Raw genomic sequence first — 22634 nt, 5'->3', positions numbered from 1 at the left:
CCGATGTGGATGCACTGAGAAGCGAGGAACCCCTGGACTACTGGGTGTGCAGGCTTGACTTGAGGCCAGAGCTGGCACAATTTGCCATGGAACTCTTGGCTTGCCCCTCGTCAAGTGTCCTGTCTGAAAAGACGTTCAGCGCAGCAGGGGGGATCGTGATCGATAAGCGCACTCGCCTAGCTCACGACAGTGTGGACTACCTCAAATTTCTAAAAATCAATGAGGCATGGATCTTGGAGGAATTAAACACCTGTGACGACCACGTGTAATTGAATTTCCTCATGCCAGCCCACACATATCCGCAATCACCCAAAACAAAGAATGGTCCTTGTCTTATGTACACTCACCTAAAGAATTATTAGTGCCACCATACTAATACGGTGTTGGACCCCCTTTTGCCTTCAGAACTGCCTTAATTCTACGTGGCATTGATTCCACAAGGTGCTGATAGCATTCTTTAGAAATGTTGGCCCATATTGATAGGACAGCATCTTGCAGTTGATGGAGATTTGAGGGATGCACATCCAGGGCACGAAGCTCCCGTTCAACCACATCCCAAAGATGCTCTATTGGGTTGAGATCTGGTGACTGTGGGGCCATTTTAGTACAGTGAACTCATTGTCATGTTCAAGAAACCAATTTGAAATGATTCGAGCTTTGTGACATGGTGCATTATCCTGCTGGAAGTAGCCATCAGAGGATGGATACATGTTCTCATTCTGTTTACGCCAAATTCGGACTCTACCATTTGAATGTCTCAACAGAAATCGAGACTCATCAGACCAGGCAACATTTTTCCAGTCTTCAACAGTCCAATTTTGGTGAGCTCGTGCAAATTGTAGCCTCTTTTTCCTATTTGTAGTGGAGATGAGTGGTACCCGGTGGGGTCTTCTGCTGTTGTAGCCCATCCGCCTCAAGGTTGTGCGTGTTGTGGCTTCACAAATGCTTTGCTGCAGACCTCGGTTGTAACGAGTGGTTATTTCAGTCAACGTTGCTCTTCTATCAGCTTGAATCAGTCGGCCCATTCTCCTCTGACCTCCAGCATCCACAAGGCATTTCTGCCCACAGGACTGCCGCATACTGGATGTTTTTCCCTTTTCACACCATTCTTTGTAAACCCTAGAAATGGTTGTGCGTGAAAATCCCAGTAACTGAGCAGATTGTGAAATACTCAGACCGGCCCGTCTGGCACCAACAACCATGCCACGCTCAAAATTGCTTAAATCACCTTTCTTTCCCATTCTGACATTCAGTTTGGAGTTCAGGAGATTGTCTTGACCAGGACCACCCCCCTAAATGCATTGAAGCAACTGCCATGTGATTGGTTGACTAGATAATTGCATTAATGAGAAATAGAACAGGTGTTCCTAATAATTCTTTAGGTGAGTGTATATACAGCAGCATAAAAGGCCTTTTCTGTCAGGTGAATGCCTAATTTTTGGGGCCTCTACTCCAGTGTCCTACAGTAAAATTTTTAGCCAGTGACCGCCTAATGTATCTCCAGCCACATAATCACAAGTTCTTTTCTGTCAGGTGAATGCCTAATTTTTGGGGCCTGTACTTCCGTGGCCTAAAATAAAAAATTTCTAGGGTCCAGCAGGGTACATTTTTGAGAGTTTCCCTTTAAGACGCATAAAAATGGCCCCTGATTAAAATACATATTTTTGTGGGAATTCTTGCCATTGATTCCCCTCTGGTATGTCACTGTCCATGTTGTGTGACTATTTGTGTACATCTAGTAAGTGTTTGGTGGCTGTAAATATGACCTGAAGGTTTTTCAGGTTCGCCTGCCAATAAAGTGAATGGGGTCCGCCACGAACGCACGGTTCACGAACATTTAATCGCAAACGCGTGTTCGCGAAACTTCCTGGCCGATGTTCGTCCATCACAAGTTAACAGACAGGTAATAGGTATGTACAGGAATAAGGTCATATGTTATGTAAGTCATCTTCCTATAAGCACTATAAAAGGTAGGTTAGAAACAACAGGCAAATAATAAAACTCACCAATGCTCCAGATGTGCCCATAAGTCCCTTAGGTCCTGGGAAGCCTGTAAGTCCAGGTTGTCCTTGTTCCCCAGGAGGACCTTTTGAGCCTGGTGGTCCAGAAGATCCCTAAAGGAGACACAATAGTTGTTAACTAGGCAGATTTTAGGACAGTAATGGAGGTTCATCCACAGCTGAGATGGATGTTTGGGTTATGGTCTGTACCTTGTCTCCTTGGATTCCTGGATCTCCTTTCTCTCCTTCTGCAGCAGGCTGGCCCTATGATAAGGAGCGCAGAGTAGCCAAGTTAGGCTCCATTCACACATCAGTATTCTCCATGGACAGCACACGTACCCATTAATTTTAATGTGTGTATTTATGTGATAACGTGATTTTCCATTGACCGTGGATAAGTAGAAAAAACACAAAGACATGCTCTATTTTGGTTAGTTTTGTTGAAGTCTATGGGTCCGTGAAAAGGACGCACACAACATGGATGGTATCTGTATTTGGTCCGTGTTTCATGAACCATTGGTAGGAGATTCATTTTAGCTGAGCAATACCCGTGGAATAGAGATGAAACATGGAGAGCAAAAAACGGACACATAGATCAAACATGGATCATTCATGGGCATCTGCCACTGACAATCTTGTCACGAGTTTCATCATGGACATGAACGTATGAATAAGACCTGATAATGGGTAGGATGATCTGTCCTACAATAACCTAAAAGGGTATACCAGTTATAACAAGTTATTCCCTATCCACAAGATAGGGGATAATTATCAGATTAATTGAAGTCCTACTGTTGGGACCCCCACCTATCACGTACCCTGTGAATCCTTTCTAAAATGGACTGAGCGGATGGTTGGAAAAGCGTGTTGGCGCTCTATTCATTTCAATTAAAGCGCCAGAGATAGCCAAGCTCTGTACATAGAAATGAATGGAGTGGTGGCACACTTTTCTAAGCAGCTGCTCCATCTATTTTAAGGGGGCTCCACAGGGTACGGGGCCCCCATTCTAGTGATCAGTGGGGGTCCAAACGTAGGACCTCAACCAATCTAATCCCTTATCCTGTGGATAGCCAGAATGCCCCTTTAACTTTATTAACCTTTCAAACCCAGGGGCGGACTGGGAACTTAAAGTGGCCCTGAAAAAAATACAAAAAGTGGCCCCGTTTTGTAGTCGGGTCCAAATTGATGGAAGGCAGGGCCAGGGAAATACCACAGTCCTTCACAAAATACCACCAGCAGCACAAAATATATCCCCAAAAACTTCCACCGGGCATCCCCAAAAACTTAATCGGCCCACCGGGAAATTTCCCTGTAAGGTCTATGGCCAATCCACCTCTGTTCACACCTTTTAAGGTTGTCTGACTGGAGCTGTAATACAATGTGCACATGTGCCCTTAGGTAAGGTTAAGAATTCATTTCCCTGTGTCTTTTCATTGCCCTTGTCCATAAAATTCGGCCTCAAGTAACCATCCTCCAAGTCTGTATGACATTTTTATATGTCCACTATGTTTTCTGTCGTTATATATATTTTCACTTTAAGAGAGATCAGAAGCAGCACTTTATATCGGTAATGAAGCAAGTTATGAACACATTTAACTGGGCTCATAAAACTTCTTCATTAAAAATTCCATTGACAATCAAAATAATGATTTGCATATTTTTAATCAACAACATAAAGACACCATCGCTGTACCTTGTCTCCTGGCAGCCCAGTCATTCCAGGCCATCCAATTAATCCCTGTGTACCAAAAAATATATAAACATTAATAAATAAATAAATACAAAAGAATTTTAAAATGAAAAGGCACCCCAGGGAAATTATATATTTAGAACATCTATAAAATATGTGTGCGTATATGTATATAAATAATACACAAAATGTTACAATACATTTATTACACCTGTGTCATAATATCAATGTTATGTTATATATTTATATACATTTTTTTAAATAACAAATTTGTTACAAGGGCAAGGGACTACGATCCCAAAAAGACTTGTAAAAAAACTATTTGAAAACTTAAATAAAAAGATTAAAAGATTAAAAAAAAACATATATACAGTACAGACCAAAAGTTTGGACACACCTTCTCATTCAAAGAGTTTTCTTTATTTTTATGACTATGAAGGCATCAAAACTATGAATTAACACATGTGGAATTATATACATAACAAACAAGTGTGAAACAACTTAAAATATGTCATATTCTAGGTTCTTCAAAGTAGCCACCTTTTGCTTTGATTACTTTGAAGAACCTAGAATATGACATATTTTCAGTTGTTTCACACTTGTTAGTTATGTATACAGGGAGTGCAGAATTATTAGGCAAGTTGTATTTTTGAGGATTAATTTTATTATTGAACAACAACCATGTTCTCAATGAACCCAAAAAACTCATTAATATCAAAGCTGAATATTTTTGGAAGTAGTTTTTAGTTTGTTTTTAGTTTTAGCTATTTTAGGGGGATATCTGTGTGTGCAGGTGACTATTACTGTGCATGATTATTAGGCAACTTAACAAAAAACAAATATATACCCATTTCAATTATTTATTTTTACCAGTGAAACCAACATAACATCTCAACATTCACAAATATACATTTCTGACATTCAAAAACAAAACAAAAACAAATCAGTGACCAATATAGCCACCTTTCTTTGCAAGGACACTCAAAAGCCTGCCATCCATGGATTCTGTCAGTGTTTTGATCTGTTCACCATCAACATTGCGTGCAGCAGCAACCACAGCCTCCCAGACACTGTTCAGAGAGGTGTACTGTTTTCCCTCCTTGTAAATCTCATATTTGATGATGGACCACAGGTTCTCAATGGGGTTCAGATCAGGTGAACAAGGAGGCCATGTCGTTAGATTTTCTTCTTTTATACCCTTTTTTGCCAGCCACGCTGTGGAGTACTTGGACGCGTGTGATGGAGCATTGTCCTGCATGAAAATCATGTTTTTCTTGAAGGATGCAGACTTCTTCCTGTACCACTGCTTGAAGAAGGTGTCTTCCAGAAACTGGCAGTAGGACTGGGAGTTGAGCTTGACTCCATCCTCAACCCGAAAAGGCCCCACAAGCTCATCTTTGATGATACCAGCCCAAACCAGTACTCCACCTCCACCTTGCTGGCGTCTAAGTCGGACTGGAGCTCTCTGCCCTTTACCAATCCAGCCACGGGCCCATCCATCTGGCCCATCAAGACTCACTCTCATTTCATCAGTCCATAAAACCTTAGAAAAATCAGTCTTGAGATATTTCTTGGCCCAGTCTTGTGTGTCTTGTTCAGTGGTGGTCGTCCTTCAGCCTTTCTTACCTTGGCCATGTCTCTGAGTATTGCACACCTTGTGCTTTTGGGCACTCCAGTGATGTTGCAGCTCTGAAATATGGCCAAACTGGTGGCAAGTGGCATCTTGGCAGCTGCACGCTTGACTTTTCTCAGTTCATGGGCAGTTATTTTGCGCCTTGGTTTTTCCACACGCTTCTTGCGACCCTGTTGACTATTTTGAATGAAACGCTTGATTGTTCGATGATCACGCTTCAGAAGCTTTGCAATTTTAAGAGTTCTGCATCCCTCTGCAAGATATCTCACTATTTTTGACTTTTCTGAGCCTGTCAAGTCCTTCTTTTGACCCATTTTGCCAAAGGAAAGGAAGTTGCCTAATAATTATGCACACCTAATATAGGGTGTTGATGTCATTAGACCACACCCCTTCTCATTACAGAGATGCACATCACCTAATATGCTTAATTGGTAGTAGGCTTTCGAGCCTACGCAGCTTGGAGTAAGACAACATGCATAAAGAGGATGATGTGGTCAAAATACTCATTTGCCTAATAATTCTGTACAGGGTGTATAATTCCACATGTGTTACTTCATAGTTTTGATGCCTTCAGTGTGAATCTACAAATTTTCATAGTCATGAAAATAAAAAAAACTCTTTGAATGAGAAGGTGTGTCCAAACTTTTGGTCTGTACTGTATATATAATGTAACGTATAAAAATCTACAACACAAAGTTATATTGAAAAGCGCACGACTACATGGATTTAATCCCTCTCTGCCTCTGGTGACTGAATACGTCTGCCATCTAGTGGCCACAGATCATAAAGACATTGTCAAAATCCATTGAGTATCCCACAGCAGAAACCACCGTAGTTTTTCATCTGAAAAGCTTCAGACTCCCGCTGCAGTTTCCCATGGTGTCTGTGCAATAACCGTGCCATGAATGGAAATGTCCATTCTTGGTGTTGTCTGGAAAAACGCACGTAAAAAATCCTCGGTCACATGAATTGTGGCTCAGACACCCACTGAAAACAATGGGAGGCGGTTTCAGCAAGAATGATGTGTGGTTTTCAATGTGGAATCTATTCTAAAATCCATTGAAAGAATCTGCCATGCATTCATACGCTTAAGGTGAATTCACACCTGTATGTCAATTTCCCAGCATAAACCTTTGATGGATGCCCCCACTACATGCCACTGTATAAGCATATGTTGCCCACAGGCTTCCATGTTATAAAAAATGTATACTGTATGGAATACTCTTTTTGCGAGCTGCTTCTGAGTAGAAGAGCATATTTGGCTATGCTACTCTAAGGGTATATATCTATGTATACCACATCAAAGGAGCACTGTTTTGACCTATGTGGGTGAATGAGGGGGCTATGGTCATATTAAATGCATACGATAGGAATTCACCCTTAAAAAAGTATTGCCATGATAGTAAATGGAAAATTGCTAGGAACCCCCAGTAAAAGCACTGCTAGTATCAGTACTAGTATTCTCACATTAAACATTTATGGCATATCTATAAGATATGCCATGAATGTCTGACAGATGTTGGTACGGCATCTGGGACCTGCACCTACTGTATCTTCAGAACTGGGGTTCCTCAAACTCCTGTCCTGCCTGGTGCAACGACCCATGAAACGTGGCCATGCATGTCCAGCTCTATCCATTCAGTTGTACGGTAAGTATTTGGGTTAGTCGCACCACCAGGCAGAATGGGGTGTCAGGGGCCCCATTCTCGAGAACGATGTAGGTCCCATAGCTGGCAGACATTTATGGCACAGATGTGAGAGGAGAAGACCCCTTTAAGTGCTGCTGCTGCTTCATAGATTTTGCTTGCACAGTGGGCAGCCATGAGCATCGCTGTGCAATGAATAAGTCATAGGGACGGTCTTGCGACCCAGACATCTCAACATTATAAGAGGGAAATAGAAAGCCTCCGAATAAAAGTAAAACCATGTGTTATGCCTAGTGAAGGGCCTGAGGGAGTGGGAAGACCAAAGGGAGAATCCTTGTGTCATGCTCCACCTCCTCAGGCCCTGCACACTGTATGTTCTGCCCAAAGTGTATGGCTGATTGTGATCTCAGATGAGCTTTAAAACTTACCATAGGTCCTTCTGGTCCTCGTTCCCCACGCAAACCTGGGAACCCTGCTTCTCCCTGTAAAATGGAAGTCTTTACTTGACTATTGAAGGCACAGAAAAAACTTAAGTAGATATATGTATGCGCATAAATCCAAGAAACATTCATAAGAAGGGTACAGATCCATACCGCGTCTCCTTTCTGACCTGGTGGTCCTTCATCGCCTTTCATGCCCTAGAACAAACAATAGTAAAATTACATGTACATGGCCAGGCCAAGGATCCTGGCATCTGCACAGGTTTGTCTGCTGCTTGTCTAGGGTTGCTCATCTTTATAATGCATTTTGTACGCATGGTGTTGATTTGAGCTGAAATTAATTACAATGGCTGTACCTGTGGTCCTCTATGGCCCGGTGGTCCACATAGTCCTTCCAACCCAGGAGGGCCCTGTGTACAGAATGAAATGCAGGACACTTAGATCAAAGTGCAGTGAGATATATATCCAAATCCAGCAGATATATTGCACGCTCCCCTGCCTGTGCAATATCACAAGTCATCTCTCTGTTATCTGCCACAGTGCCACAGCAAGGCTCCCATTGAAATCAATGGACTGTCCTTCAGGGCTAAGATGCCAGGTGGGCGCAATTCTTGCCTTTTCATATTGCATTCATCATTTGAAAACATTAAAGTAACTTTTTTTTTACATACATCTGAAATTGGAAATTAAGCAATTTTTGCAGTAATTTTCTATCTTTTTTTTTTTTTATACAGCTGCTATGCTGACTATGCATCTCCGTGGTAACAGACAACAAACAACCTGTGTGTAGTCTGATCCTGCAGTCATATTGCCTTTTATCTGCCCTCTACCTTTTGCTATAATTGTACAGACTATATGTCACGGATGGTGTTACAGAAAACTAGAAGACACAAATGAAGATCCGACTGACTTGATCCAAAACTAAGGAACAAAAGGGTAAGCCCTGTAACAACCCTAGCTCTCTCCCTTACTGCTCAGCCTATGCAAAAATCTCAATGGTAGAAAATTGCATACCCTCGTTCCTCGACTGTATGACACCTGAACACCCTATAATAGTGAGGGGACACGACCACCGGCTCCCTACACTTAATACGGAGAGAGTTAGGGTCACCTAGGATCAAGCCCACAGGAAAACAGAAATAAAGAAACAGACTTATCTTGTGGATGCAGCAGTAACAGCTTCTAGCATCAGCACACTCCAGGAAGTTGTATAAACCGCAAAGTGATGCAGTATGGGAGGGGATTTAAAGGGATGCAATCAGTGCAACTAGATGACAGCTGAGAGAGGGAAACGAGATGAGAAAACGAAAGCAAAACAAAAGAACCTCAAGCAGGAGGTTCTGAAGAACGTCTGTCAGAGCTTCTCAGATGTCTGGCGCAGACACTATATGTAACAAATTGAAGGAAGCATAGGACTGCAAGGCTGCAGGACTACACTACACAGGAATTGTTTGATGTCTGTAACCATGGAAACACGTAGGTCTACATAGAAACATAGTAATAGTACATTTCAAGTTTGCATAATTTTCAAATTTAGATGTACAAAGCTGGGAAGATGTACATAGCATTTATGGACAATGTACACCTTCGGGAGCATTTTTTTATTTTTTATCATTGCATTTTACTCATTTTGGGCTAAAAATATATTTTTTAATTGGTCTTTTATTAAAAATATTGAGCCATTCTGTCACAAATGGTTAACAATTTTTCTAGCTGTGTGAATTGTACTTTTCAGTTTCACTTTGTGCAGGTCATCTAATAAACCTTATCTCTAAATTACTACAAGGTCATAAACACTTATTTGCCCACTTTCTTATTAGTAAGATAAAAACTGAGCTATAATGACTGTTTAGGAGGTCACAAACCACAGATAAGGAGCCGTCAGCTGAGGTGCCTGATGGAACAGAGTGAAAATTCAGGTCCTGCTACTAGAGAAACTCAAGGCTGCACAGAGACATCGGTTCAAAATTTTTAATTAAGACTAACTGAAAAAAATGATTTTTAGCTCAAAAGGAGTACAATGCAATAATAATAATAAAAAAAGCCTGGATTTATTTTTGCTAAGCTTGGAAATAAAAATGATAAATTTAACTGTCAAAATCTAGTTTCTGCTGCGTACCTGAGGTCCAGGGTGACCACCAACTCCTGCAGGTCCTTGATCTCCCTAATAGTGGGAAACAAGTATGGTAAAATATAGACAACATACTGAATAAAATGCAGCATCGGCTCTGTGTTATGTGAGTCTATGACTTGTCCTGTACAAAATGTGTAGGTGGTAATCTGATATATGATACACTTGAGGTATGAATAGAGGTACAAGGGTTTTACCCTGGTCATTCTCATAAGACGCCTGCTGGAGGGCTTCACCAAAGACCATACACAACTGAACTCCATAGTCTATCGTTGGCCCATACGGCCATTATGTTGGGATGGGCAACAATCTAATGTGTATGGGAAGCTCTTGACAAACAACGAGTCTGTATGAGGACTGTGGAGGAGATCACTGCATGTAATAGCAGCAGTCTCCTCCACTAACGAGCAGGCGATTGCCGGGAAGGAACGCTTCCCTCCTGACAATCGCCTGCAAAATATTTAAATGTAATACTAGCGTAAGTCATCTAATCTATCACATTCTTACTGTAATGGGATCAGTTACTAACCTGAGACCCATTTATGCCCTGGGGACCTGGGCATCCTGGTTGTCCTTGTTCACCCTACACAAAGCAGAAAGGTATAGACATGAATACATTATCAATACAAATGGGATGTGTGGGTAGGGTTTCTGTATCCTCCATTAAAGCTACAGAGTGTGTATGGCCACCATGTTTGAAGACAATCTAGCTAGATAAGATCTTGATTGAATATGACAAGATCATAACAATTATTTTGCAAGATGGCTTCTGCCCAATAAGCTGGCTATGCAGGTATGACTCTAGTTGTCTTCAACTTGTGGCTCTCCAAGGCATGCTGGGGGTTGTAGTTTTGCAACATCTAAACAGCTGAAGCTTGGAGATTGCTGGTCTACTCCATAATGGCCCATCTTTTTTCTGAATTAATACTCCTAATTGATGTTTCTGGTCAGCCATTACAGTACAGGTTTTGTGATATTGATGACCCATCCTCAGGTTAGGTTGTCAGATCGGTGGATGTTTGAGTCCCAGCACCCGCGATCAGCTGTTTGAAGAGATTGTGATGCTATTGCAAAGGCTTTGTCCTCGTCAATATTCACCTTCATGCAGGGGCATAGCTATAAGGGATGCAGAGGTAGCAGTCGCTACCGGGCCCAGGAGCCTGACGGGGCCCAAAGACCCTTGTGCCGTATAAGAAGACACCGCTATTATAGAAATTGGACGCTGGGAGGGCTCCATTATAGATTTTGCACTGGGCCCAGAATCTTCAAGTTAGACTTCTGGCTGGAGGGGTTAGGTCACGAATTTGGCATAGGGGTGGGGGGGAGGGGGGCTCTGGTGCTAATTCAATTTTTGCCTCAGGCAGCAGGAGGGTTATGTGCTCCCCTGCCCTTTGCCACAAAGCACTGAGGGAAGAGGGCCCAAGCTGAACTCTTGCACCAGGGCCATGAGCCTTTAGCTACACCCCTGCCTTCACTCTATCCACTTTAGGCCTCATGCACACCGCCGTTGTTTGGGTCCGCATCCGAGCCGGATGTGGACCTATTCACTTCAATTGGTCCGCATCCGTGGCTCTGTTCCGCGGCCCCGCAAAAAAAATATAACATGTCCTATTCTTGTCCGCGCTTTGCAGACAAGAATAGGCATTTATATTGCCGGCGCCAGTTCCGTTCCGCAAATTGCGGAAGGCAACACGGGCGGATTCCGTTTTTTGTGGACCCCAAAAACGGCACGGTCGTGTGCATGAGGCCTTATAGTGACGAGCAGTGTAATTACAGCTGTTCCTCCCATTCACTTGAATCCATAATTACATTGACACTACAAATTAGATGGCGTGCAAGTGAACACCCGAAAGGATGCAGCACTTGCAGGAGCACCACGGTCTCTTCAAACAGCTGATTGGCAGAGGTGCTGGGATTTGGACCCCCACCGATCTGACAATGATCTATCCTGAGAATGAGTCATCAATATTATGGAACCGGAAAACCCCTTTAATCAGTTTACATGGTCCTGTTATTTTACCTTAATAACCACCAGGTCCTGCAATTAATGTGGAGGACCAGCAAAATGACCATAATCAATCAGTAATATCAGCCTATTAAACTACTCAGGGGTCGCTTACCTCTGGACCAGGGGGGCCCTGGGGCCCAGGAAGACCGACTTCTCCCTGCAGAAATAGCACAAATAGGTTGAGGAAAAATCACTTCAAAAAGGGAAAACAAAACGCAAGCACGACTTGCATCTATGGAGAAATATACTAAAAGCGATTGTGAAGCTGACATTTGCCAATCAAAGAGAAGTGTAGAACTAGGGAGCCTTCAGTTTAGCCTGGTGCAGTTCGCCTAAAAAACCTATGGGTGGCATAGTATGAAAAATGCAGCAAATGGCGCCACCTAGAGGGCAGGATGAACCAAATGAAAACATGTTTCAGCCTTCATTTTTTGTCTCACCATTACTCCTGGAATTCCTTGGTCACCCTGGGGTCCTTTTTGTCCCATGGGACCCTAAAAATAAATATCTAATTAGGATTCATAATGAAAGAACTTCTAATATGATATATCTGTAAAGAATAAATCAAGGCAACTGGACTTACTGTAGATTTCTTGAAAACGTTTCACTCGTTCTTCCAACGAGCTTTCTCAATTCTGAGTGACCGTACAAGAATTCTCTGGGAATAAATATGTAACTGAATCAACATCTGGTAATTATACCCAGCATGGGGTCAGAGGTCATTATACCCAGCATGGGGTCAGAGGTCATTATACCCAGCAAGGGGTCAAAGGTGTTGATGCCATTATCCTAATTGGAGTCAGTAGGTGATAAAGATTTCCCCGAAAAAGGTGTCAAGACAGCATTGTATGTGGCAGACAATGTATGTGGGTATAATGACCTCTGACCCCATGCTGGGTATAATTACCAGTTGTTGATTCAGTTACATATTTATTCCCAGAGAATTCTTGTACAGTCACTCAGAATTGAGAAAGCTCGTTGGAAGAACGAGTAAAACGTTTTCAAGAAATCTACAGTAAGTCCAGTTGCCTTGATTTATTCTTTACAGATGTACCATGACCTGGATAAATGAGAACCTTCACAGACATATTCTAATATGATAGTCATTATGTGTCACAGCTGTCCATATATCTGCAGATGCCAGGGGAACGAAGGAGGACTGTGCTATTGGATTTCAGCATGCCCGATCCTTTTGTTCTTAGGGGAGAGAAACCACCACCAGAGGTGTCCACCTGCGGCATACTCCCTTCTCCCCAAGCATGCATGCATGTATATGGGGAGATCAACCAGAATAGCTGTCAGTAAAGAAATCTATGGCCAGATTAAAGGTGCACACACCTTTGATAGCTTTTGGCTAAACGCTGGTTCGGTTAACAGCTATTCTTCCTGACTTCCCCATACACATGCATGCTGAGCTTGGCTGAGTATGCATATATTTTCAATGAGGAGAGTAAGGCTACTTTCACACTTGCATTGTTGTTTTCCGGTACTGATATCCAGCAGAGGAAAAAAAAATGTTTCCGTTTAGTCCTCATGCATTCTTTTTTTTAAATCAGATAATATTTTATTGATTTTTGAAAAATAAACAAGCATGTATTACAAGTCATCATGTCAATTGCTTCGGTCTGTACAGTACCATATCATTGTTTACAAAACATATAGCGATTGACAGACAAATATTTCGTTATAAACAAACCCCAACAAGGTACCCCCCCCCCCCCCCCCAAAACTAGAGACACTTGTTAGATGAAATAAGTGTGTAACATACGCCAAGGGACAAAATCCCCACTAATAGACAGAAGACCCAAAGTAAGGAGGATCATAAGCAGCGGCAGACTAACACCCCAGTCACTAAAGAGGATAGCAAGTAAGATCATGATAGATATCCTAAAACACCCGTTAAGTAACTCACTGGGGACGCTCAGCAGAAACCCTAAATCCACCATGAAGGGTCAACCATGGGCTACATACACCAGATTTGTCTATCCAAGGGCCCCAGATGTTGTCAAACTTAGAGAGGCAGTTACGCTTCATATATATCCCCCTTTCCAGCTGTATAACCACATTCATCCTAGCAATAAATTCAGAGATGCTCGGGGGAAGCGGCTGTATCCACTTAGAAGCCAGAGTTTTACGTGCTCGATACAAAAGTCTATTAATACCAATCGTAATATACGGTTGCAGATTATCAGAATCAAATATCCCAAGTAGGCGCAATCTGGGATCCAGTGTGTAAGTAGCACTGTAAATTTTGTTTATCAAATTGATGACACCCGTCCAATACCCCTGTAAGGCCGTACAACTCCACATCATATGGAACACACCAGACGATTCTTCCCCGCATCTCGGACAAGAGGGATCTGATCTAAATACCACCTTTCACAAAAAGATTGGGGTTTTATAGACCCTATGAATCATAAATAGTTGAGACAATCTAGCAGCTTCACTAAGGGACACTATTGGAGTCCTCCCACTGGGAATCGGTGATAGGGCCGACATCTGCTTCCCATTTCGCCTTAATTGTAAGTGAGAATTTTTTCAAATATTCACCTAGTAGCTCCTTGTACGTAACAGAAATAACCCCCCTAATAGACCCCGGCTCCACCAGTTTGGTAAGTATTGGGTGAGAAACAAGTCTCACAGAAGACTCTTTAAATTGTGAGTTCAAAGAATGTCTTAACGGGAGATAATGATAAAATTGGGAAGATTCTAAACCAAACTCAGAACAAAGTTGGCTGAACGGTTTTAGGACACCCTGAGAATAAAGCTGTCCTATATTCCACAACCATTTTCGCTCGCAGACATAAAATCCCTGTAGGCCGACCAGTTCAGCCAAAGCAGGATTGTTCCAGACAGGGAATAGATTCAATAGGCCCCGGGACTCCCAATATTTCCCTAGCTTTTCCCCAGGCTTTTTGGGGGTCAGGAATGTTTCTCTCCAGGATCGAGAGAGGAGGGAGATGTCCCGTTACCCAGTTTATCAGTTCCCTACTCCTCCCCACCGTTCCCTGTAGACCCCAGCATTTGAAATGTTGCAACTGAGCCGCCAGGAAATAAAGGAAGGGGTTAGGCAACGCCAAACCACCCATTTCTGTATCCCGTTGTAAGGTTTCATACCGGATTCTACTATATTTATTCTTTCCCCATACCAATGAGCGAAAAATCTGTTGGATTTTATAAAAATGGTGAATGGGTATCCAGACCGGTGAGTTATGCAGGATATACAATAACTGCGGCATTAAAATCATTTTAAGAAGGTTACCTCTACCTATCACAGAAAGTGGAAGCTTATGCCAAGCATTCGTCTTCAATTGAAACCTCGCCAGCAACGGTTGCAGGTTGTCCGTGATAAACACATGGGGGTTAGCCAAAACATTAATGCCCAAATATTTGAAGGAGGAGACTACTTTTAATTAATATGATCCAAGCTAAGAGATTGCAGAAGGGGGGATAGTGGAAGGATAACAGACTTGTTCCAATTAATGTATAAGCCAGATTGTCTCCCAAAGTCTGAAATAATGGGGTCAATGGATGAAGCCAAATCACCCACATATAGTAACATATCATCCGCGTATGGCGAAACCCTTTCCTCCACATCACCTCTTCCCAAGCCTCGAATCATAGGGGTAGAGCGTAATATACAGGCCAAGGATTCTATAGTATAGGCAAATAAAAGGGGCGACAAGGGACAACCCTGTCTAGTGCCCCTCATCAATGCCATCGCCGGGGACAGCTTCCCAAGTCCTCATGCATTCTGAATGGAAAGACATCTATTCAGGATGTCTTCCGTTCCGATAGCATTCCGTTTTGTGACCGGACACAAAACCGCTGCAAGCTGTGGTTTGGTGTACGGTCATAAAAATGGGAAAAAAATGGATTCAGCACTGAAAACAATGTAAGGCTACTTTCACACTTGCGCTTTCCCTTTCCGCTATTGAGATCCGTCATAGGGTCTCAATAGTGGGGGAAAACGCTTCCGTTTTGTCCCCATTCATTGTCAATGGGGACAAAACTGAACTGAACGAAACGGAGTGCCCCAGAATGCATTCTGTTTCGTTTGGTTGCGTTCCCATAGCGGACAGAATAATGCTGCAAGTAGCGTTTTTCTGTCCGCGATGTGGTGCGGAGCAAGGCGGATCCCTCCTGACACACAATGTAAGTCAATGGGGAAGGATCCATTTTCTCTGACACAATGGAAAACTGATCCGTCCCCCATTGACTTTCAATGGTGTTCATGACGGAGCCGTCTTGACTATTTAAAAGATAATACAACCGGATCCGTTCAGAACGGATACAGATGATTGAAATATCGTGACGGAAGCGTTTTTGCTGATCCATGACGGATCCAGCAAAAAGGGTACTTTTACACTAGCGGCAGGGGACTCCGGCAGTCTGTTCCAGTGGGTGAACAGCCTGTCGGATCTGTCATGCCGTAATTCTTGTGTGCCCCCGGACTGCTGCTCCGTCCTCATTGACTATAATGGGGGAGGGGGCGGAGTTCCGGCGGCAGCACGGCAGCACACGCCGAGAGGCAGCTGGACTAAAAGTACTGCATGCAGTACTTTTAGTCCGGCCGCCTCTCGGCGTGCGCCGCCGTGCTGCCGCCGGAACTCTGCCCCCATTATAGTCAATGGGGACAGAGCGGCAGTCCGGGGGCACACGTGAACTAGCGGCAGGACGGATCCGACAGGCTATTCACCTGACGGGACAGCCTGCCGGAGTCCCCTGCTGTTAGTGTGAAACTAGCCTTAGTCAATGGTGACAGATCTGTCCTAAAAAAACGGATCTGTCACCCATTGACTTTCAATGTATTTAGTGGCTGATCTGTTTTTTTCTGTTTTGATTTCACACAACCGCATTTGATGTGCAAAATCTAAACGGATCCGTTTAATTCTGGTATTGAGATCTTCTGCCGGATGTCAATACTGGAATTAACAACGCATGTGTGAAAGTAGACTAATTCATATGCAGGGACCTCTTGCCCTCAACATCCTAAAATACACAGATATAATTCTTGCTTCTTCCCCGTAGAGGAAATATTAAAAGTAATCTGCTTCTTTTAAGATGTCCATAGTTCACAAACCATAGAAAAAATCGGTAAAGCTGCAACAGAACAATCAAAGAATTGAAGAAGGAAGGGCATACCTGCACCCCTATCAGCCCTGGGGGTCCGGGGTCCCCTTTTCTACCCTGTAATAAAAAAAAAACAGTGATGGTTATGAGACATCTGCACTCCTTAGCATTCAAATATCCCTTGTCCCTATATTACCACCTCTACCTATTATATTACCCTCCTATAAGATAATGATAGACGTACAGTTATTTCTTCTGATTGGTGCGTCTAACAAAATAATTAGTTCTGACCAAAGGAAATCTTTTGCATTTTCACTTTAAAGGGTTTTTCTGAGATTGTGATATTGATGGTCTATCTTCAGGATAGGTCATCAAGATCAGATCGGTAGGGGTCCAGACCTGGCACCACCACCGATCAGCTGTACTTACAATGGAGCCTGAGAACGCACCGCGTATGCGTGGCCGCCCGTCATTCATTTCTAAGGGTTCAATGATAGATTCGATGGCACTCCTACTCAGGGGTGTTGATAGCAGGAGATGGTTCCCGGACCAACGTAAATGTAAATAAAAGACTCCCATACTCCACTGGATTGCTTTAAAGTGCTGCATTCATTTATTAGGCTATCCAGTCTAAAACTTAACATTTTCGGCCAGAGGCCTTCATCAGAGTAGAAGGAAAAATCTGAATTCTGGTTTTCAAAATAAGACATAGTGTTCTGCCTCTCCAATCTAAGCATTGAAAGTGTGATCTCTGTAACTTACAGTTGTGATGAGATAGCGGTAACCATCAATCTTAGTTGAATTGGCTGACAGTGACTCGATCCAAACGACTCCTTGTAGATCATGAAGGAGTTTATTCCAAACTGTGCAGATCATACACCGATGAACAAATGGATAGGTCAAACAATCATGGTGTGAGCAGCTAACAGGATACATGCGGCTGAGATGAAGAGTGAAGCCACAATGCAAGGGAGAGAGTGGAGGAGACTGTACAGAGAGCACAGCAGGAGGGGAAGAGAGAAGGGACACACAGAATAAAAAGGCAAACCATGCATGTGTAACATGACACATAGTGATCAAAGCAAACGATTACATACTCATTATCATGATTAGTATAGACATCCTGTCTTATGGAGACATATATAGAGTACATGGTTAGAAAAAGACTCTAAGTACAGTGTTTTACTTGGTATTATTATGAGGAGCAGCGGTAGAGCACACAATGCTGAAATCAATATTCAAGGTTATGTTTCTTCATTGTATATTCAGTAGATACTGGTACCGTGAAAATCACGAAACATCTAATAACATCTCCTAATAGAGCTAGAAGTGCATATCGGTGTGTAGACAAGAGTACAAAATGTGACTAATGCATATCTGCCTGCAGACAGGAGGTTAGGGATAATGCCTCCAGTTACAGTAGTAAAAGATAGTGACATACTGGGAAGTAATATGGGAATAATTGGGGAGTGAGAGAGAATATAGAGAACACCGAGTGCCTTCCATGCAGAAAGAAAATTGATATATAGCATGCAATGTATCATGTAAGTTAGCATGTAATAGTACATCATTCTGGATAAGCAACACCAGAGGGGATGGAGTCAGTAAGGAGAAGGGGGGCACCGTGGCCCTGAAGGTGTAGCGCTAATGAATATGGGCTATTGCCCTGTAAGGATGGCGCTGTGGGGTCCCGGCCGCATGGCATCTAAATAGCGGCAGAGTAGGGGCTGCGGAGTACGAGGAGCAAACCCCGGAAGTGAAGGATGCGGGCTATGGGCAAATGCGCAGGACATTAAAGATGGTGGACCTATACGCTACTTCTGATAATAATACCAAGAAAAACACTGTACTTAGAGTCTTTTTCAAACTATGTACTATATATATATATATATATATATATATATATATATATGTCTCCATATGATAGGCTGTCTATACTAACCATGATAAGGAGTATGTAATCGTTCGATTTGATCACTATGTCGTATTTTGAAAACCACAATTTAAACGCTCAGTTATTGACTGTATATCCACCTAATAAATGAATACAGCACTTTAAAGCAATCCAGTGGAGTACGGGAGTCTTTTATTTTCATTCCTATGGAAACGCCGAAAATAGCCGAGTGGCGCTCTCAGCTATTTTCGGAAGTCCCATTGAAATGAATGGGAAGTGCACCATGCAAGCGCAGCCAACAATCAATTCACTACTATGGGGCTTACGGAAATGGCCGAACCAGTGTTCAGCTATTTTGGCACTCCCATAGGAATGAATGGAGGGTGACCGCACAGGACTTTGCCGGCTCCGTTCTAAGTATAAGTGTGAATCCCAGAGGTGAGACCCACTTGGTAAGCTGCAAGGAGGCTGCAGAGCTCGTCGGATCTTCTCAGCCTCCTCAAACAGCTGATCAGCGGGGCTGACAGGTATCGAATCCTGTCAACATTAAACACCTGGAAAATCTCTTTGATGGTATATGTCCTATTTCCTATACAGGTTGCATGGTTCTAATTTATTTATAGGATTGGAACAATCCAATAAATCATTCTGTCCATAGCAAAGGTGGGTATCCTGTTTAGGGCCAGACTTATGCTCCTCTATATGATATACCGGTTCCTGTGAGGTGTCAGAATAGTGCCCCTGTAGGCCAAACGATGGCAGAGCACTGCAAACTAATGACAATATCCCAGATCATCCCTACTGCTCTGAGGGTGAATGCAGTTCACATTCATCTGGAGGGGGTTACAGAACACCAGGTGCTTGATGCAGAAACATCCCCAATCACATGTACCAAACTGGTTTTCATTTGCAAAAGTTTCTGCTTGAATATCAGTCTTTATTGTGCCTGTGCGATCAAAAGAAAGGACATAAATGATTCATGATGAGAAGGCGAACAATGTTATGTTTTACCTTTATTCCTTTGATACCTTTTTCCCCGTTGGATCCAGGAGCTCCAAGAAAACCCTACAAGCGGACAAGACCAGAAGCTGCTCTCAACACAATACTGACAAATACTCTTATAGTATATAGGTGATTGATACCGATAAATTTCACAGATAGTTTTTTAAGCCTTAAATGGTTGCGGGTCCAGCTATCAATCCAGGAGGTTAACTTTTATTGTGTTCTCATGAAAGAACCATTGTGGGACTGAATATCCTATCTGAGACCCAAAATGTATAATTTCTCTAGGCTCGAAAGACATTGCTGAATTCCACACTGCCTAAAAATCTTTGGCAAGGGGGTTTGGTAATGTCTGACAACTCTGTGGCCATGGGATTCAGCCTCTCCCAACATAACCATCAATGACTTAGGTACCCAAAACTTTCAGGGGTAATAGATTAGCACACATTCCTCCCAAAGCCCAATCTGTAATTATGGGTGAAGTCACCAATGAGACTTCAGTCGTTAGAGCCATCCAGCATATCTGGTTCAGGTACGGGAGGAGTATGTGCTTATATTTGTTGTCCACCTCCATGTTGCTTTGTATTTTCCATAGGGCTATGCCGTGGTTAGGAGTTGTCTTACTGCGCAAAAGCATTGTCCAATTTTTCTCTGTATGGAAAGGAAAAATCTTGCATATACTGTACCTAATATTATGTAGGAGCAGAACAAGTCCACCCCAATCCCACTTACAGGTCAGAGCCTAAATTCCAATGAGAGTCAAGGCTCACAGCTTATTACAACTTCTCCTACGCAGTGATCAGCTCATTGTCCATCCTTTCTGTGACCACAAAATAACTTACTAGGTGACACCTTCAAAGCATAAATTTTCCTATGTCTAGATCAAATGAAACCAATGGTAATATGGAATCTGGATGACTGTAATGTTTGTATGTTTAATGAACAATTAAAGGGGTAGTCCAGTATAGAAAACCCTTTTAATACAACCTATTATGGAGTTAATAGACGAGGGTCCCCTGGTCAGGATCCCCATCTTTCATCTCTTATCACTACAAAGAGTGTTTTTCCCTCTGGATGAAATGTCCTGTCCTGAATTACACAGACAACCCACTGATTTGATTCAGAAGTCTGTAATGCCCAATTTCCCCTGCGGTGGCGCTGCAGGGAAAATGAACACCTACTGTCTTGTTTATCCACAGATTACAGCTGATTGTGGGGATTCCAGAAGGGGGACACGACTCGGTGACCTGCATTCTGTCAACAACCCTTGTAACATGTAGGGATTATCCAAAGTGGAGAACCCTTTTAATCAATCTAAAACCGCAGGACTTACTTCTTCTCCTCTGTCTCCTGGAAGACCTGGATCTCCTTTAAAGCCTTGGACTCCCTTTGAAGAAAAAAATAATATTATTTCAGGGTTTATGTTTTCTTATATATTTTTTTTTGTATTATTATCATTACATACTATGTTACATTCACACAGACCGTTGCTTCCAAAAAGATCAGCGCTCAGCTATTTTTGGAACTCAGTAAACGGAGGATGGTTGCACTTGCCTGGTGCACTCGCCTTCACTTTCAGGGGCCAGTTCTGGAAATAGGAGCGGGTCCCAGAGGTGGGAAACACACCTATCTGACATTGGTAGCATATTCTAGCCATAAGCTACCAATGTCTCAGATGAGACAAGCCCTTTAATATTCACATGTATGGGAAATGCCCCTTTTAAAATACAGTTGCCCGCATCTGCTAATTAAAAATAAGTAGGTGAGTAATACTACATAGGATCACGTTCATACTAAAGGTGACCATACATCTTACCCCCCCTCCCCTAATAACATGCCTACTTGTCTTTTCCAAGCATGCATATATTCTGAATGGGTAAAGTTAGTTAGTCGCTGGCAGAAGCTTACCCCCTATGAGAACGGCTTAGGAAGGGTGCTGAATCTCTTTAAAGAGACCAGTCCTGTATGGAGACTTATTGGAAGTACTCCATGGTATAAAGACCTATTGGCAATACTCCATGGGAAACAGATATGCTAAGAGGTATCACCCAAGAAAGAGAACCATCTTGCCAGCATCAACTCATGGAAGTGGCTCCCTAGGAGTCAAAATCTGACTTTTCAACAAGCCTTGGGATTTGACATACGGTATATTCCCTTGTCAAATCCCAAGGCTTGTTGGAAAGTCCGATTTTGACTCATAGGAAGCCACTTTCAATAGGTGGAGCTATCGAGAGTTGGTACCTCTTTGCACGCTCCACATTAGAGGGTCGGCCGATTTATCTAAAGTGTATGGCCATTTAAATGTAGTTCTAAAATAAATCCTGGAAGCAAGAATAAAAATGATGCTGCCCACTGCTGGGCATAAATGGTACTGCAGGCTGCTGAACTGAAGAAATCCATGCAATGACAGACAGTTTAAAGACTAGTTAAAGCTGGGGAATATTTTTGTAGCATGGCATAAAAGTCCCTATAGATGACGTCAAGTAAATTTAGTGATGGACCTGCATGTGCAATAGTACAGGCTCCATCAGTTATCAGGTCCATGTCTAAAGAAGCATGACAACTGACAACCAATATTCTGAGAAAGAAATGTTTTTGTAAAAAGCAACAATGATAAAAAAAAATCCTTTCCTGGGTAGAAAGACTAGGTTGTCTGAATACAGATATGCACTTGCTTTATGTGTAGATGCAGCGACACTCACCTTTGGTCCTGGTATTCCGTGAGCTCCTGGTTTCCCATCTAGCCCGTTATCTCCATCCCGTCCAGGAGTACCAGCTATTCCTTGCATCCCTGGAGGGCCTGGCATCCCCTGTCATACACAAAGACATAGAGCAAAGCTGAGTCCTGTATAAGTGAGCAAAGATGGAAGAAACACCTTTACATGGGCTGCACTGTTTACACATGTTGGGCATTGGAACATGCCACCAACTGTGCGTGTGTGTGTGTGTGTGTGTGTGTTACGCCTCCTAAATTTCTTGGAGGAGTAACAGAGGAATGGACAGAGTTCTACGCAAGGATGTTATTTCCCAATACAAGTATTTACTACAACAGACATTTAAAAGGGAAGCTGAAGTATGCTGGTCCCAACTGGACATCTCCTAAAAATCAGGACCTGC

At 42.7% G+C, this 22634-nt stretch overlaps 1 protein-coding gene across 1 annotated transcript in view; it reads right to left on the bottom strand.

Moving 5' to 3' along the window:
• Positions 1-22634, bottom strand: part of LOC120977696 (collagen alpha-1(I) chain-like) — a 161720-nt gene that overhangs the window by 120627 nt on the left and 18459 nt on the right. The window contains exons 8-21 of the mRNA XM_040405749.1: positions 22220-22327; positions 20851-20904; positions 19527-19580; positions 16694-16738; positions 11989-12042; positions 11661-11705; positions 10070-10123; positions 9529-9573; positions 7766-7819; positions 7563-7607; positions 7398-7451; positions 3694-3738; positions 2211-2264; positions 2007-2114 (exon numbers count right to left, since the gene is read on the bottom strand). Of these exons, the coding sequence (XP_040261683.1) occupies positions 2007-2114; positions 2211-2264; positions 3694-3738; positions 7398-7451; positions 7563-7607; positions 7766-7819; positions 9529-9573; positions 10070-10123; positions 11661-11705; positions 11989-12042; positions 16694-16738; positions 19527-19580; positions 20851-20904; positions 22220-22327 (819 nt within the window). The remainder of the gene's footprint in view (positions 1-2006; positions 2115-2210; positions 2265-3693; positions 3739-7397; positions 7452-7562; positions 7608-7765; positions 7820-9528; positions 9574-10069; positions 10124-11660; positions 11706-11988; positions 12043-16693; positions 16739-19526; positions 19581-20850; positions 20905-22219; positions 22328-22634) is intronic.

This window comes from Bufo bufo, chromosome 8, assembly GCF_905171765.1.
Source record: "Bufo bufo chromosome 8, aBufBuf1.1, whole genome shotgun sequence".
In the NCBI taxonomy this organism is placed as follows: Eukaryota; Metazoa; Chordata; class Amphibia; order Anura; family Bufonidae; genus Bufo; species Bufo bufo.
Note: the sequence above shows the minus strand (reverse complement) of the source record. Positions and strands in the feature narration are given on the sequence as shown.